The sequence below is a fragment of the Thamnophis sirtalis genome, unplaced genomic scaffold (genome assembly GCF_051295495.1).
Source record: "Thamnophis sirtalis isolate CommonGarterSnake01/CBP01778 unplaced genomic scaffold, rThaSir2_p1.2 scaffold_15, whole genome shotgun sequence".
NCBI classification, from domain to species: Eukaryota; Metazoa; Chordata; class Lepidosauria; order Squamata; family Natricidae; genus Thamnophis; species Thamnophis sirtalis.
In genome coordinates, this window is record NW_028261395.1 from 46,587,833 (window position 1) to 46,606,772 (window position 18,940).

General features: G+C 46.8%; 1 protein-coding gene across 1 annotated transcript in view; it reads right to left on the reverse strand.

Moving 5' to 3' along the window:
- Positions 1–17,275, reverse strand: part of CAMTA1 (calmodulin binding transcription activator 1) — a gene marked incomplete in the record, with an annotated part of 220,140 nt that extends 202,865 nt beyond the window's left edge. The window contains 1 exon segment of the mRNA XM_087702256.1: positions 16,880–17,275. Coding sequence (XP_087558382.1) covers positions 16,880–16,904 — 25 coding nt within the window.
- Positions 17,276–18,940: the final 1,665 nt, after the last annotated feature.

Below are 18,940 nucleotides of genomic sequence, written 5' to 3' on the forward strand. Positions count from 1 at the left end.
CCTAGACCATTTCCATCAATCAGAATAGAGACGAAAGGGCACTTGGAGGTCTTCTAGTCCAACTCCCTGCTCAAGCAGGAGACCCTAGACCATTTCCATCAATCAGAATAGAGATGAAAGGGCACTTGGAGGTCTTCTAGTCCAACCCCCTGCTCAAGCAGGAGGCCCTGGAGCATTCTGGACTCTGAATGGTCATGCAATCTCTTCTTGAAGACCTCCCAGACACTATCAATGGCAGCGATTCCCTTAACAACCGCGGCAAGAAGGTCGTAAAACGGAAAGCAAACTTCACTTCACAATCGTCCTGCTTGGCAAGAGACATCTGGGGCTCCATTGTGGTCACACCTCAAGGGGTCCCTCTCAAAAGCCAAACCAGAAGCCCATGGGAGAAAAAAGAATCACAGGCAGCCTTTGAATTACAATCATTTATTTTGTGACCATAAGGGACGCTTAGTGGCTCAGGGGCTAAGACGCTGAGCTTGTCAATCAGAAAGGTCGGCAGCTCGGCGGTTCAAATCCCCAGCGCCGCGTAATGGAGTGAGTTCCCGTTACTTGTCCCAGCTTCTGCCAACCGAGCAGTTCGAAAGCAGGTAAAAAATGCAAGTAGAAAAATAGGAACCACCTTTGGTGGGAAGGGGACAGCGTTCGGTGTGCCTTCGGGAGTTGAGTCATGCCGGCCACAGGACCACGGAGACGTCTTCGGACAGTGCTGGCTTTTGGCTTTGATGAGCACTGCCCCCTGGTGTCGGGAACGACTACTACGCATGTGTGAGGGGAACCATTACCTTTATTTAGTGACAATTCGCTGTTGTGACGGCACTGGAAAAAGCGACTTACAAGTAATACTTCCACTTACATTGCCGCGTCCCCACGGTCATGTGACTGAGATTTGGAGGCTTGGCAACTGGCATGTCTGCATGACGGTTGCTGTGATCCCAAAATTACGTGAGTCCCCTTTTGCCACCTGGACGCTTTCGAGAAGAGACTGGACTACCATCGGTCAGAAATGGTGTAGGGAGGCTCTCCTGCTTGGGATGGCGGGTGGGGGTGGGTGGGTTGGACTAGATGACCCAGAAGGACCCTTCCGACTCTAGTTAATCTGACCTTCTGACAAGCCAGAGTCAACGGGGCAGCGGGATTCACTTCAGAACCGTGTTGGTAACTTAACGACCGTGGCGAGAAAGGTCGTAAAATGGGGCAGAGGACTCCCTTAACAACGGTCTTGCTCACCAGTGGAAATTTGGGGCTCAGATGTGGTCGTAGGTCAAGGATCGCCTGTACATAGCCTTCCCATTATTGCAGCTCCTGTTGTGTCATGTCTTTTAACACACACACACACACCGGCAGTTCTTATCACCCATCCTAACAGCCCCATCAATATCCAACAATTTCCCTTCTCCAGAGGCTCTTCGGATTCATCAATACTCTTAGAACTTTGGGCTTTAACGATCTCGGGGAGCCTGCAAAAGTCTTTTATCTCTCATCTGTATTACAGGATGTTCTGGATTTATATTTGGGGTGCTTAACTTTATTTCCAGGGCCGTCGTCGGATGCGGGAGAGGAATAAGGTGTGCTGTAACGCACTGGGCAAAGAGGCAGGGAAGAACCATAAAGAACTACAATTATTCCCCTCCTCGGGTTGTAGAGCTGTATTTATTTTATTATTATTATTTGTTCCAGTCTGTTGCATTTGTCGAGTGCAAACTTTGGAGCAGAGGTTTTGGGATTGAAGGCACTGCTTCCTTCCCTGGTTTTACCCATCTCAGGGTATAAACCTGTAAAATGCTAAATATCTCCTGTAAGGCAAATCGCAAATCGAGCCCAAAATTTATATTGCAAAGCGGGACAGTTGTGAAGTGAGCCTTGTCCCCATTTTGCGACCTTTCTTGCCACGGTTGTTAAGTGAATCACTGCCGTTGTTAAGTTAGTCACACCATCGTTAAGTGAATCTGCTTTCCCTATTGCCTTTGCTTGACGGAAGGTTGCAAAAGGGGATATAACATAACCCTGAGACCAACATAAATATGAGCTGATTTTTACAACCTAAATGCTGGAGATGTGATTGTGTTGATGCTACATATTACCATATATGGTGGACTTGTAAAAAGGTTAAAGCATTTTGGATTTAAAAAAATGGTGGATTATGCAAAATGTTCTTTAAAAAAGGATAAAGTTTACCCCTCAGTTATTCCTGTTAGGTATAACTACTGATTGTACAGTTATAGAGACTAACTTGATTTTGTACTTAATAACGGTAGCAAGACTGTTGGTGGCTCAATACTGGAAGAAGGAAGATTTGCCTACTATTCAAGAATGGACATTAAAAGTAACAAACTTAGCAGAGATGGCTAAAATATCAGCATATCTTAAGGACCACTGAAATGAGAAATATAAACTGGAGTGGAGAAGATGGATGGACTATATTCAAAATAAATACGGGACTAAGAAACTCCAGATAGTTTATGATTGAAAAAGCGATGAATGATACAATCTGTTTAGAGTTAGCCTAACAAAAGGAGTTAAAGCTCAATTGAAAGATGATACTAACTTTTTTAAAGTTTGTTTTAGAACATCTTTGTTAAAGATTTATACCCTGTATTTGTTCTGGGAAGTCGGGTGGGGGGGAAGGTTGGGCGGGGGGCTGGGCTCGGGTGGGGGAAGGGAGGTAAATATTTGTAAAAGCCTTTTTTTTTAAAAATTCAATAAAAAAATGAGTTGATTTTGATCAGGTGACCGAGGGAACGACACAACGGTTGTTAAGTGTGAAAAAGTCACTTTCTTCAGTGCCGTTGTAACTTCGAATGGCCATTAAACAAATGGTTGTAAGTCGAGGATTACCCATATTCTATTGCTACGATCATTCCACTCAACCAAGTGACTCTCATGTCTAAAATTATAAAACAATTTAAACTAAAATTTGAAAGAAATTTAAAAAAACACATGAACACACAATGAAAAACATCCAAAAATTAAACAGGGCCCATGATGATTAAGCCACTAATCGGGGAGCCAAGTAATGGGGGGCCTTCACACATTCCGAGTTGGGAAGAGACCCGCAGAAGGTGATTTCAAAGCAAGGGCTGGCTTGGGGAATTCTGGGAGTTGAAGTCCACCCATCTTCATCCCATCCAGGTTACAGAACCTGCAGATTCTTCCAACTTTAAAGGAGGGAGGTGGGTCTCCTCAATTCCAATCTCAGCGTTTTTTCAAAAACTTGAAACGGCGGGGCTTCACAGGCAGCCGTGTGATTTCTCACGGCCTGGCAGGTAACCGGGTTCTTCCCCATCAACACTCAGGTGTGATTCATGCCAACCCTGAAAAACAACCAGCCCACTTCCAAATATAAAAGGAGCCTGACGGATGAGCCGCACCCACAACGTGAAGGCTTGACAGGCATTATTCCCAGCTTCACAAACTTTTCCCACCCGGGCGCCCACTCGGCTTGGCTGTCGAGACTATAATTCTGCTCTTTTGATTAGGAAGAGGGTTTAAAAAAAAAAAAAAAGACTGCCTAGTTCAAAATTCTGCAAGGTTTTTTCAGATAGGAAGGAAGGATGGAAGGAAGGAAGAAAAGAGGGGGAGGGAGGGAGGGAGGGAGGGAGGGAGGGAGGGAGGAAGGAAGGAAGGAAGGGAGACAGACAAAAGAGGGGAGGGGAGGAAGGAAGAAAGATGGATGGATGGATGGATGGATGGATGGATGGATGGATGGATGGATGGATGGATGGATGACTGAAGATGTTACCTAGTGGGGTAATGAATTGTCTGCAAGAAAACCATCAAGCTCAGAAAGCACCATGGGGAAGGAAGGAAAGGAAAGGAGGAAGGAAGGAAGGAAGGAAGGAAGGAAGGAAGGAAGGAAGGAAGGAAGGAAGGAAAGAGGAGAAGGAAGGAAGGAAGGAACGAAGGAAGGAACGAAGGAAAGAGGGGAAGGAAGGAAGGAAAGAGGGGAAGGAAGGAAGGAAAGAGGGGAAGGAAGGAAAGAGGGGAAGGAAGGAAAGAGGGGAAGGAAGGAAGGAAGGAAGGAAAGAGGGGAAGGAAGGAAGGAACGAAGGAAAGAGGGGAAGGAAGGAAGGAAAGAGGGGAAGGAAGGAAAGAGGGGAAGGAAGGAAAGAGGGGAAGGAAGGAAGGAAGGAAGGAAGGAAGGAAGGAAGGAAGGAAGGAAGGAAAGAGGGGGACGATGGAAGGAAGGTGATGGGAAGGAAGGAAGACAGACAAAAGAGGGGAGGGAGGAAGGAAGAAAGAAGGATGGATGGATGACTGCAAGAAAACCATCAAGCTCAGAAAGCACCAAGGGGAAGGAAGGAAGGGAGGAAGGAAGGAAGGAAGGAAAGAGGGGAAGGAAGGAAAGAGGGGAAGGAAGGAAAGGAAAGGAGGAAGGAAGGAAGGGTAGAGGGAGGAAAAGGAAGGATGGGAGGGAGGGAGGGAGGGTCAAGCAAAATCATTAGAGAAAAGAAATAGAGAGCACAAATTTACACCCCTTAGTGAAAAGCTAAAAACCAAAGTCTACAGATGAACATCCTTTCTTCTTTAATGAGGATTTAATCAAGAGGGGCTTCAAAGGAGACGCTGGAGAACTGAGCCACTTTTGCTTAATTCTACCAAGCTGTGATAAATCTCCCTCTCTAGGTCCTCTTCCTTCATCATCATCATCATCATCATCATCATCACCACACAGGAAATTACTCGGTAAGAAGCAGCACCCCACAGTATAGGTAGCTCTTGACTTATAACCAACTGTTTGTTTAGTGACCGTTCGAAGTTACAACTGCGCTGGGGGAAAAAGGACTGTTTTTCACACTTATGACCACTGCAGCATGTGATCAAAATTCGGATGCTTAACGACTGGTTCACATGTATGATGGTCGCTGCATCCCAGGGTCAGGTGATCCCCCTTTGCGACCTTCCGAGAAACAAAGTCCATAGGGCTCACGTCACCGGTCAACAACCGCAGTGATTCACTTAACAACCGTGGCTAGAAAAAGGTCGTAACATGGGTCAAAACTCACTTAGCAACCATCTTGCTTAGCAACAGGAATTCTGAGCGCTCGATTGTGGTTATAAGCCGAGGACTACCTGTACCACAAAACTTTCTACCGGTATTCCTCAGTTAATAGCAGCAATAGCACTGAAGATTTATATACCGCTTTATAAAGCTTTAGGCCACTCTCTAAGCGATGTACATAGTCAGCCTATGCCCCCCCCCCCAAAAAAACACAATCTGGGTCCATTTACTGACCTCATAAGGATGGAAGGCTGAGTCAACCCTTGAGCCGGTCAAGATCGAATGCCTGACAGTGGGCAGAGTTAGCCTGCAATGCTGCATTCTAACCACCAGGGCTCCTAATATCTGGGAGCAAAATTCCCAGCCACTACCTAATGCAGCTGTATAGAGTGACGCCACATGATTGCATCGCTTAGTGGCTGCCCACGTTACTGTCGTTAACCGAATCACCCCGTTCATCAGCCCAGGCAGTCCAAGCCATTCCTGCCAGTCCCATGCCTCCCCTTCAACTGCCCCCATTTGCCCATCTCCTCCATAGCTCTGCCCTTTTGGCTGCCCTACACAGGGGCGTACCTTGGTGGCACTGCCGGTGGCGGGCGTAAAGGGGGGCTGAAGGAGGGGCCTGAGTCCTTCAGAAGTCTCAGCCGGCTGCTGCCACCTGTCAGAACGTCGCAAAAAAGGATCACATGACCTCGGGACAATGCAACCGTCATAAATATGAAGCAGTTGCCAAGCATTTGAATTTGGGTCACGTGGCCACAACGGTCGTTAAGTGTGAAAAACGGGCCCAAGTCGCTTTTTCCAGTGGCCTTGTAACTTCGAACAGTCACTAAATGGACTGCTGTTCAGTTGGGGAGCACCTGTAATTAATATTTTGGAAGGGGAGGGAGAAAAGGGAAAAGAGAGGAGGAAGGTAGGAAGGAGAGAAGAAAGGGGGGAAAGAAGGAGGGAAGGAAGGAGAGGAGAGAAGAGAAGAAAGGAAGGAAAGGGAGGAGGAAGTGAAGGAGGGAAGGAAGGAGAGAAGGAGAGAAGGAGGAAGGAGGGAGGGAAGGAGGAAAGGAAGGAGAGAAGAAAGTAGGGAAGGAAGGAGGGAAGGAAGGAGGGAAGGAGAGAAGGAGAGAAGAAGGGAGGGAGGGAAGCGGGAAGGAGGGAGGGAAGGAAGGAGGGAAGGAAGGAAGGAAGAAGAAGTAGGATTGTTGTAAAATAAGATGGGTCTATGGGATGGTAAGAAAGCAATTTCAATTATATTGTCAATTGCAGGGGAGAAAAATTGTTACAAACACATATTATTAATAACAGTTATGAGATCATATAACTGTGAATGTATATATGAGAAATAAAAATTTATTTAAAAAAAATATTTTGGCTTTAAGCACTTGAGAGGCTGCAACCTTAAACAATGTTGGACAATTCCACTGGCACTATGGTCAAGTCCCGTCCCCCCCCCAAAACAAATCCCCTTGGAAAAACTTCTGGACAGGTAAGGTACGTGGTGTCTGCCCTCCTAGCAAACCAGTCAGGAATAAAATAAAATAAAAAACTACTAAGGTAATTTGACTTTATTGGAAGGCAACCTGAACAGAACCTTTCCAAGTCTGAAAGGACCAACTTTATCGATCCATTAGGGTGGGTCTCCCCTAAATTTCTTTTTCTGGCCATTAAGCAGACTACGGTCTCCTGCCTCTTTTATTCTCTCTGTTTCACAGGCAGCCTATCCTCTCTTCTCTTTCCCAAGGTCATTCATACATTCTCTGTATACAATCACATAAAATAGACGCCAGCTTTGTCTACCAAAAGGATTCCATTCCTCAAAGGAATCAGTCACACTATCCACCGCCCTGGGAATTTTCAAATTGTAATTAACGTTTTAAAACCATTAGCATTATCTATTAAGTATCTCAGGTTTTTTTGTTTTTTTTTTAACACAAGCAGCTCTTTGGGCACGCCACAGTTAAAAGGTTTAAAAGTATTTATTTCCCCGTGAACAAATGTAATGAATTGCCTGGGTTTTAAAGTGTTTACAAGCGGTTTAATAATAATTTCGAAGTGATGCTTTTTTTTTTTTAAAGTACTTTAGCTGTATTAAAGCATGCTATTTGCTCGTTCAGAATTTCAGTTCAAATAGTTCCGGATGATGGAAAGGTGTTTCTGAGAAATTTATACAGCGCAGGAAATTAAGATAGCAATTTTTTTATTTTTTTTGGGGTATTTGTTGGTTTGATTTACTAAACAGAAGTCAGATAAATGTGGCAAATTAGATTGCAATCTATTTGGGACACGACTTGGGATTTGGATGAGAGCAATTAATTAGGCCTCCTCTGCCAAGAATTTCTCTCATTTTCTTAAATATCAATCTCTGTATCTGGTAATGGTGAATCCTTTAAGTTACTTATGCAAAGCACGGCAAACGAAGTTTTCCTTGGTCCAAACTGAATCAATTATCTATCGACCGCATATTCCTGCATTTTAATAATTTGTAAGATGTCTACAGCCATATTATTGCATAATTTCATCAACTCAAATCTTTCCTTGTCGGATGTTACCTCGAATAGCTTAGCCCTTCTGTGATAGGAAACATCTTCAAAGCCTTTTGCAGGTAGTCCTTGGCTTACAACCACCACTGAGCCCAAAATTTGTGTCGTTAAGTGAGTTTTACCCCGTTTTACGACCTTTCTTCCACAATTAGTAAGGGAATCGCTGCAGTTGTTCAATTAGTCTCATGGTCGCAACTATGAGTCAGTGGCCAATCACCTCAATTTTGAGCATCTGATCACGGGGATGTGGCAATGGCTGTGTGAAAAATGACACGTTTTCCAGGGACGTTGAAACTTTGGTTACTAAGTGGATTGTTGTAAATCGAGGACTACCTGTACTTAAAGGCGAATAACGCTTCTCTCTTACAATGGTGGAAAGCAGCAGCAAACAGGCTGTGCGTGGGCCGAAGCCCTGGGCGCCCATCAACACAGCCGCATCGACCTCACAAAAGACAAGGCTGCTTTAATGATCTGAAGAATCCAAACACCGCACAGCCAAGTTGACGGACTTATTCAAACGGCAAAGACTCCATTCCCTAAAAAGAGCACACTTTCATTTTATTTTTTTAAGAAACCGTTTCCCTTCTCTAAAAGCTATTTATGGTTTGAACGGGGGCCCTTTTCTGCAAGCTTGCAAACCAGGTTAAAAAAAAAAGACGGATGGCGGGTCAGCTAACCATCGCATTCCGCCCTGGAGATCTTTCTGTCAATGATTTGACATCTGGAGCTGTCAATAGCGTCAGAGTTCAGGGCTTTTTCGCTGGTATCCATTCTGTAGTTGGGAAAGGACTCAAATCAGATAATCAGGAGAAATTCTCTTCCAAGCGTGCGCGAGGGCCTCTTCCAACAACTGTGCATCAAGTAACACAAGGAGAGAGAGAGAGAGAGGGAGGGAGGGAGGGAGGGAGGGAGGGAGAGGGAGGGAGGGAGGGAGGGAGGGAGGGAGGGAGGGAGGGAGAGAGAGAGAGAGAGAGAGAGAGAGAGAGAGAGAGAGAGAGAGAGAGAGAGAGAGAGAGAGAGAGAGAGAGAGAGAGAGAGAGAGAGAGAGAGAGAGAGAGAGAGAGAGAGAGAGAGAAATGTTGTCGCCTTTAAATTAAAACCTCCATAGGTTTCAGTACGGCTGTGCACTGCTTTGGACTGAATTCCAAAAAGGGGGCTTTGAAGCAAAAACTACCCTTTAAAGCAGCCACCTCTTTTCCCACGGCTGTCCCTCTACACCTGCCCCTTGTGATCCCGGGAAAACACACTGAGGTTTCTTTCTTCAGCTGAACACCAGGCAACTGCTTCGTCCTAATATTTATTTCTTTCATCAAACACTGTCAAAAGCCGGTCAAATCCTCAGCCCTTTAAAGTAGTTTTGGTTACCATTACGGTTTCTAGAAGAGCCTGCATCCTTCCTTAGCTTTAAATGGCCACAAAAATCTTCCATCTTCCAAAGCAACTGCTCTCTTTTGCCACAGAAGAGAGGCAACAAACTCCCTCTCAAATCACTATGATATTCAATTGTTTTAAAAAGAAAATCTACTCACCAGGCAAGGGCAGTCCCGTGACATCTAAACTACCCCTCGCATCCAAGCACAGTGTATTATTTTTCCTCTTAGACACCCAAAGGCACAGGTAGTCCTCGACTTACGACCTCAATTGACCCCAAAATTCCTGCTGCTAAGCGTGACATTTTTCAAGTGAGTTTTGCCCCATTACTTTTTTTTTTTTGCCACCGTTGTTCAGTGAATCAATGCAGTTGTTTAGTTAGTAACGTGGTTGTTAAGTGGTTGATAAGCGGATCTGGCATTGCTTGTCAGAAGGTCGCAAAAGGGGATCACGTGCAGTGACTTGGGACACTGCAACGGTCATAAGTATGAGTCGGTTGTCAAGCCTCTGAATTTTGATCATATGAACCTGAGGATGCTGCAATGGTTGCAAATGAGAAAAAATGGTGATTATTGAAAATTATGATTATGAAAAATCATAACTCCCCTTTTTTTCCCCCAACGACCCAGTAACTTTAGATGGTCACTAAATGAATTGTGGTAAATCGAGGACGACTTATAAAACCCCCAAATGCTACACCCGCCTAACAAACAGGCCCGCTTAGGAACGGAGTTTTTTAACTCATGAAGTCTACCCCGGGGATTTCGTCCACGTGTTGCTTGCTTGGGCCACACTGGGAGAGATGGGAGGAAATGCTGGATCTAGAAAATGCTAGAGCTCAAAAAAAAAAAAAAAGGCCAAAGGGCCCACGAAAACACCACAATGCTTATCTTCCAAGAATCCACACTTCAGCCTGCTCGAAAATAAACTGCCCCACATGATGCACATTGCAGAAGCCACAACAAAAGTGCATTTTAGGGTGGTTGAAAAATCCCTTGTAAAAAAAAAATGCAGCAGGAAGTGGATGGTTTGGAGAAGGGGTGCAGAAAATGCCAGCAGCTGCAGTTAAAGCTTCTCCTTTCATTTGTGTGTGTGTGTGAGAGGGGGGGGGGGAGAGAAATGATGACAGCAAAGTCCTGCTTTAAATCATTTCAATACTTGTATTACATTTGAGGCAAAAAATAAATAAAAATCAGAACGTCACGTACTCAACCTAACGCTCAAGGGAAGCCTCTTCGGGCACAGAGGTACTTTTCTTGAACAAATATCCAAAAGTTCTTAACCATGAAAATGGGAGAAGAATAATCTGTTGTGTTTCTACAGAAATGTCTCTTCCGCGCAACCCCCCCCCTTAACTAGGGTCTGATAAGCACCTAGCCCCCTAAAGGGGCTCTGTAACAGCATCAAATGACTCCAAATCATTAAAAAAAGGACATGACCATTTTTTAACACTGTCGCAGCCATCCCGGTGGTCATGTATGTGATCAAAATTCAAATACTTGGCAACTGACTCGTATTGCAATGTCCCGGTGTCATGTGATCCGCTTTTGCGAACCTTCTGACAAGCAAAGTCAATGCGGAAGCCGGGTTCACTTAACAACCGTGCGACTAATTTAACGACTGCAGGGATTCGCTTAACAACTGTAGCAAGAAAGGTCGTAAAACGGGGCAAACCTCGGGTTAAAAAATGTCTCACTCAGTAATAAAAATGCTGGGCTCAATTGCGGTCGTAAGTCAAGGACATCTATAGAATTGACTACAGTATATAGAATACTGATAGAATATTGTAATTAGATTGACTGATTGATTGATTGATTGATTGATGATGGATGGATGGACGGATGGACGGACGGACATACAGATGATTTAGATCAGTGTTTCTCAACCTTGGCAACTTCAAAATGTCTGGACTTCAACTCCCAGAATTCCCCAGCCAGCCATTCGCTGGCTGGGGAATTCTGGGAGTTGAAGTCCAGACATCTTCAAGTTGCCAAGGTTGAGAAACACTGATTTAGATAGATTAGATAAATAGATTAGATGGATGGATGGACAGACAGACTTGATCAAAGTGTAGCAGTTACAGATAGTCCACGACTTACGACCAGAATTAAGACCAGAGCTTTCAACGTGGTTGTTAAGCAAGTTGTGGCCAGTTTGCCGCAGTCATTAAATGGATCTGGCTTCCCCATTGACTTGTGGCTTGTGGGGACACTCTCTGGGAATGTCACAAATGGCAACACGCAACACTGGGATGCGGCCATCACTGTAAATAAACACTGGTTTCTGATCACGTGACCTCAAGGTCATAAGTGGGAGGACTTTTTTCCACTGCCGCCGTAACTTCGGCTGCTGAACGAACAGGTCCCGTATACAGAGAGAGCCAGGCCACTGGATTTCATGAAGTCCAGAGGTTATTAAAGTTGACACTCCGTAAGTTAACCAGGACAGCATAAACCACCAGTGAAAACTTGGCCTTTGCACGGCCATTAAAAGAGAAACGACTCCTTGTATACTTTTGACATCTGATGATTAAGTAGTAAACACACTATTCTTCCAGAAAAAGAGAGAGGGAACGAGAGCGTTCGTAAATAAGACCGGCTCGCTGCAATTACGGCAAATATTTATCACGTGTAGAGGAAACAGAGTGGCCCAACGTCTAGAACACCCCGAGTTTCATCCAAGACGGAGTGGCCCGTTTTTAAGAATGTGCAGCAAGCCCGGTTTCGTTTAGCCACGGAAAGATAATGCCGTACCAAGGATAGGATGTTCTCTCTCTCTCTCTTTCAAAGGAGCAGAACTTGAAATATGGCAGGTACAGGAGGAGGAGGAGAAGGGGGGGGAGAAAAAAAAGTAATGAGAACATAGCATGCCCGGAGGGTACTTGAGAAATAAAGTTCATAAGGATTTTATTCTCTCTTATTTTGTAAGTGTAATACCATCCTTCAAATTCATTTTACTACCGGTGCTTACAGCTGCCAGGAATGGGGGAGGGGGAAAAAACCACGCTGGGACACTTCAGATGGTTGTTAGCGGGAGAGAGATAAGATATATCGTAAGATGAGGAATCTGCGGGAACCAGCTGGACACGGCTCGTCCTCGACTTACGACGATTCGTTTAGTCACAACGGCCTGGGAAAAAGGTGACATGGCCGTGTCTCACACTTACGACTTCGGCAGAATCCCTGTGGTCACATGATCAAAATTCAAGACGCTTGGCACCTGGCTCATATTTATGACGGTCGCAGTGTCCCAGGGGTCACGGGATCCCATTTTGCGACCTTCTGACAGGCAAAGTCAATGGGGAAGACGGATTCACTTAACAACGGCAGCAAGAAAGGTCGTATAAGGGGGGGAATTCAATTAACAAATGCTGCGCTTAGCAACGGGAATCTGAGACTCAATTGGGGTTTTAAGTCAAGGACTACCTACTCTGTGACCGAGTAAACTACACGGATGGAGCCCAGGAAATCAGCAAGGCAGACTCCATTTTTACCGCACCACAAAATGATTTTGCAACCGGAAAGTTGGGGGGGGGGGAGGCAACCAAGCGTCTAAACTTGGAAGGGATTAAATCTACCACCGTCATCTATCCTGTTCCGGCAATATTATCCCAGTTGACGTCATTCTTACTGCAAGATGCACATCCTGAAACCTTATATAGAGCCAGTCATGTGGACGGTCAGAAATAACGAATTAAAGGCATCAAAAGCGGCGACTCGAAATTATTCTTTTAAAAAAACGTTTGCTGGATATGCAGAGAGGACATTCTCAACCTTGCGAAAAGTTCTGAACGGCCGTCCCCATCCTATCACTTTAATCTCCTAATACTCATCTGTACGTTATTCACGGAGGTAGGGAGTTGGGAGGCAGAGCCATGCAAGTTAGCATTAACGTCGGGTAAAATCTGCACTTGAGGGCGATTCTATTCACTGCCAAAGTTGATGGCGGGTATTAAAAGTAGAGTAATCTTTTTTTCGGTCCTAGCCAAGATCAGAAACAAGACAACAACATTCTTCATAAGGTGATGCAAAAGCCTGTAAAATCAAAACGTGTGTATGTGTGTATATATATATATAGATGATAGATAGATAGATAGATAGATAGATAGATAGAAAGATAGATAGATAGATAGATAGATTAGAGAGAGAGGAGAGAGGGAGAGGAGAGGAGAGAGAGACAGAGAGATATGAGCCCGGATTTTTAATCTCAGAAATAAGCACCACCTAGTTGTTACAAGTGCTCTACTATTACGTCCCTCAGGATGAAGTCTGGACCCATCTTGCCCCTAAAGTCATCTCGCCTTTTATCACTTTAGAAGTCGGGATGCAACCAAAAAGCAGCTCGGGTGATAACTGACAACTCGGCAAATGATGTACGTGGATTCGTGTCGTCAGACAGAGGAGGACCATTCCACAGCTGAATAAAGCCCCTAACATTTTAACCCCTTAAAAGGTTTTCCTTTACCAACTTCTTTTTTTAAAAAGCCATCAAGTGAGCAGTCAAATGTGCTACCTCGATCTGTATTTCTCTTTTAAAGGAATCTCCTAATATTTCCATTACAGATTATCTCCAGCAGTACATCACTACCCCCTTGTGGATAGGAGCTAGAAGCAGTGGATTCCGAATCCCCAAAAACTGTATTCTTTGGGGGCAAATCTCACCTAGAACGTCCCAGGATTTACCTGTTTCACCCACAAAAGCTGAGGATGACCTGCCCCTACGTTCATCCGAAGACCAACTTGCACTGCACCAGTCTCAATTTTTACACCGGAGTTTCATAGGTTTGGAAGAATGCAACAAAAATGCCTCCATTTATGTAATGTTGTCCCTAAACCCCTAAAAAAAACATAGGGCTCCGTTTATTGACTGTGTGCCGAGAAAGTACGTCATTTTAACAGGAAGCTTTGCATTCCTATCAAAGCTTATCTCTAAAATGGACTCGGGACCAAACTGAAGAAAGAGATGTGAATTAGAGTACATGACAAATTCATTTTATAAAGCTTCCCCTCTCCTGCCCCCGGTATTTTCTTCGGTGAAACGACAACACTTCTCAGGAAAAGGAATATTTTTTTCCAATATCCAAAACAAACAGACTTCAAGTCCACAGCCGCTTATGACTTTCACAGCCCAGCTACATATATATTTGCATTTGATGGCCCATCGGCTATCTTGACCTTCTCTAGCCCCATCATCTCCAGCAGAAATAGAGGCCAGGAGGTTGTGCGATGAGTACGATGTCCCCACCGTATTGTTTTCATTACCACCTTCCTGGTTATTTCCAGTCCTCTCTCAAACGCTCTAAAAGCGTCTTGGGTCGACGCGTCTCCTGAACTGGGGAAAGAGTGGAGCCTCCTCCTCCTTCACCAACGCTCGGTGCAAATGTTTTGTAGGACAGGCGGCGGCGACTCACGCAAACATGTTCAGGAAGATGTTATAAATACACAGCGCTGCCCCGTAGGTGAGACGAAAGGAGGCATGCAAGGACAAATACGAGCCTTGGATTGAGCCCATCTATGACGACGGGGAGAGGGGGGTGTTGTTTTTCCCCCCAGCTCTTTTAACTTTGGAGATGGAAATATTGCTCAATGGGGCAACCTCTGTGTCCCCACTGAAAAGCACAAGATGATGAATTTTTCACAGTTTTTTAAAAACATTTCGGAAACAACGAAGCATTCACCACCTCCCAGGCCCTTTCGGATGGGATCTAGTACGGGAAGTATGAAGAAGAGGCAGGGGTGGCTAACAACCTTTCTTAAGTTTCTCTGAGGAGCAGCGTCGCGTGTGAAATTGCCTTGCGCCAGGCTAGTCCTTCAACTCATCTCTTATGTTCTCGCACTGGCGAAAAACATCCAGTCTTGAAATCTGCAAAGCCTTTCCCAGAAATCTCTTAGTAGCCGAAGGGATTCTTAACAGGTTTGCAGAGGGCAGGAACTCAAGCCAGGATTATCAACGTCCGGTTTTGGTTATTTTTTAAAACAGTGTTTTTCAACCTTGGCAACTTGAAGATGTCTGGACTTCAACTCCCAGAATTCCCCAGCCAGCATTCGCTGAACAAGCTGACTCCACACTCCCAGTGTGCAAGGATACCTTCGGGGAAACAGGTCCAACCCTCCATGTAAGACGTGGCCAAGACCACCGCTACCTTGCCAACAAGTGAGGTGCGCAACTAGAGGCCACCTACGGTTCAGCAGCATTTAGGCCACACCGGCAAGGGTGGCTGGCATACGTGTGGGAGAACCAAGACCGTGGCGGCTCTCAGGGTGGCTGGGAAATGGAGGCGCCGCCGTGACCGTATATTGCTCCTCTCTCAACTATTTACAGCCAGAAACAAGAGGCAGCCGCAATAAAATCAGAGGGGTCGGTCCCTGTTCTCTTTAGGCTTGCAGCTCTATGGACAGGGAGGCGGGGGAGGGAGGGAAGGAAGGAAGGAAGGTGTTAAATTGAAAGCACTGAATGTAGGCCAGTCATGATCCCAAAATCCTGTCTGGGTAGCTGTATACATATATATATGCATGTGGGTGTATATATACGTGTATGCATTCGTGCGTCTGGATGGATACAGAGAAAGAGATGACAAGATACAGACAGGATATATGAATAGATTGATAGAAAGAGAGATGATAGAAAGAGATAGATAGATAGATAGATAGATAGATAGATAGATAGATAGATAGATAGATGGATGATAGATGATAGACAGACAGATAGATAGAGATAGATAGATATGGATGGAAGTAGGTAGGTAGATGATAGAGATGATAGATGATAGACATAGACAAAAATGAATGGATAGATGATACTGAGATTTATAGATGATAGATATGGACAATCAACACTCACTATGCACACATCTACACGTACATCCATATATATGCACGTATGTATGCATCTACAAAACACGCACAAGGCTGCATCAATGTCAATTATTTCCTCTTCTCCATCTAGGAAGTCACGTCCAACCCCAGATTATTCCTGCACAGCTCAGGCTTTTTTTTTTTTTTTTGGGGGGGGGGGGGGAGAGATGGCAGGCACAGAGCACCAGGGACCCAAGAGAGGCTCAGAGGGATTTTTAAATCGAGAGGGACGTTTCCATCCCACTTTCTCTCTTCCCAGACCCAGCAGGCGCAGCGCCAGCAGGTAGCCCCCCCCTCCCTTTCCTCCCTCTCTGAGCCCCCCTCCCCAAAAAGACCCTCCCGTCTTCTTCTTACCAGGAAGTGCCCTGCTTTCCCTCCTCCTCCGCATTCACACCCCCTCCTAAAACCTCGGTGGGGGGAGTGGGAGGGGGACGTGCCCTTGAGGTTGAGGATGCTGAAAAGGGGAAAAAATGGGGGAGGGGGTATTTCCCATTCCTCTCTTTCCCCCCCCTCCCTCCCTCTCCATCCTCGGGTGACCCCTGCAGGCGGCATCCCACCCTCTCCTCAGCCAAAGGCAGGGGGGCAAGGAGCACTTAGTGGGGGAGGGGGAAATGGATGGGAGTGGGATCCCTCGCTCTTTGGTTTGGGGGGGGGCGGTTTCCAACTACGAGGGAGACCCTTTCAATATCCCCCCCCAGTCAACCCGGGAGGACTTTCTGGGCGGGGGGGAGGGGTTTGAAGAGGAGGAAGGAGGGTCTCTCGGTCGCCAGGCAACGACGCCGGGCCGCCCCCAACCCCTCCCGCGAGGGGGGAAAAGGAGGAGGGGCCTCTCGTCGGCCCCGCCCCCTCCCCAGGAGGCGCCCCGCCGCGCCCCGCCCCTCCCAACTTTGGGGGGTCCCGAGGCCTCATAGCCCCCCCTCCCTCCCTCGCACCCCGCGAGGAAAGAGAAGGGCGGGAAGGCGAGGAGGAATAAGGAGTGAGGGAGGAGGCAATTCCGGAGGGGCCGCGCATGCGCGTTCCCGCCGGTTTTTCCCCCCTCACAGTCAGTCAGTCAGTCAGTCGGTCGGTTCGTCCCCCCCACACTCAGAAGGCGGCCCCGGCCGGCTCCCTCAGCTCACCTTCCGGCTTGTTTTCGGCGGCCATTTCCCCTCCGCGCGCCACATCCTCCTCCGCCGCCTCCTCCTCGCGACCAGGATCCAGGCAGGCGCGCGCGCTGCTCCCGCCGCCGCCGCCGCCGCCGCTGCTGCTGCTGTCGCCGCCTCTCCCGTTGGCCCCGCCCCTTCCTCTCCTCCGTTTCCGGTTCCGCTCCCGCCTTCCCGGCGGCCCGTAGCCGGCTTTTCTTCCCTTTCGGCGGTTACGGGCGGGCGCCGCTTCCTCCGGGGAGGCCCTGCCTTCGCCGCCGCCGACGGCCCGGTTTCCGCCGCCTTTTTTTTCGTCCTCCTCACGCTCCCTCACACACGCCCGCGGTGGCCATTGGCCGCTGGGCGGGATGGGCGTCGAGGTGAGCCAACCGGCACTGGGAGGAGGCGGGCGCGAGGAGAGGGTGGTCCTTGACTGGCAAGCACGCCGGCTTATAGACGGGCGGTCTTGACAAGGGGGCGGGGCCGAGAGGCGTATCGGAAGCGCGAGGGCAGCTAGGATGAAAGGTGGAGGAGGCGCTTCTTTAGTGCCGAGCGAGGGACAGTAGCGAATCGGAGGCGGCGGAGGGAGAGCGACGGCGCGATGACAGCGGCCGGCGGCCAATAGGCGGCTGGAAGAGGCTCCGAAAGGCGGGAAGAAGTCAGTGACGCAAATAGCGGGGAGCACCGGTAGCGCGGCTCAGAGGAGGGAAGGGTGGAGAAGAGGAGGAGGGGGGGGTAGAAAGGAGAGCGCGAGCGCTCAGAGGGGCAGGGCGAAAAAAACCCAAAGGGCGATTTCATTGGCGCGGCAGCCTTGACAGGCAGCCGCGCCCTCCTCGGCCCGCTAACCCTAAACAAAGCTCCTGATTGGCCCAGACGCGAGGGAGCGGAGCTGCCACCTGGAAAGGGCCGGAGCGAAGCGGCGCCGCTGATTGGCCAGCGGCTTCTTCTTTTTCCCCGCCCACCCCCGCGGGATCCCGCCTCCCCTGGAATGCGAGTCTCGTGGCGGCCGGCGGACACGCGTGTCATTGGGAAGATTCCCCGGGATCCCCCTCTTTCAGTTGGAGGCTTGGGGGGGAAGAGATCGCGTCTTAGCGGCATTTTGCAGGGCGGTGCATCTTTCACAGCAAGGCCGGGGATGCACCTTTTGCAGCTGCACGCATTCCCGTTGCACGTGTGAACGCGTGAACGCATGCGGGTTCTCTGATTAAAACCAGTATTTGTTCCTTATTATTATTATTTTTTTATTTCAGGTCATGCCTCTTTGCGACCACCCTGGACTCTAATTGCAAAATATGGTTAGCAAACCCTGCAGGATTAAAAAATTAATAATAACGGTGAAGAATTCTTGGGGCGGCTCTGATGATGAAGGGTCCCCTTGGTCTATTTTTTTCCCCAGCCAGCCTTGTTATGAACAACTCGGGGGTTCTGGGTCAAAGCTCTTTATTTGCTTAAATCAAGATACATTACATCAGCAGCCTTCCCACCGTCTATTAAGGAAGAAAAAGGGGGAATGAAATAGTCTGCTAAAACTCTTTTCGTGATTATAAAAAGAGCAAAATGTGACAAAGTTGGATTCCCCCCCCCTTCCAAAATAATCCCACATCAGTGGAGGGGGGGGATTTAAGGTACATAGAATAGAATAGAATAGAATAGAATAGAATAGAATAGAATAGAATAGAATAGAATAGAATAATGAAGATAGGATAGGATATAATTAGAATATAATAGAATATAGAAATAGAATAGAATAATGAAGATAGGATAGAATTAGAGTAGAATAGAATAGAATATAGGAATAGAATAATGAAGATAGGATAGGATAGAATTAGAGTAGAGTAGAATAGAATAGAAAATATGGAATAAAATAGAATAGAATAGAAAATATGGAATAGAATAGAATAAAGAAGATCGGATAGGACAGAATTAGAGTAGAATTGAATAGAATAGAATGATAGGATACTATGGATAGAATATGATAGAATAGAATATAAAACATAGAATAGTTCATTTAGTGACTGTTTTTTCACACTTTACGACCATTGCAGCATCCCCAGGGTC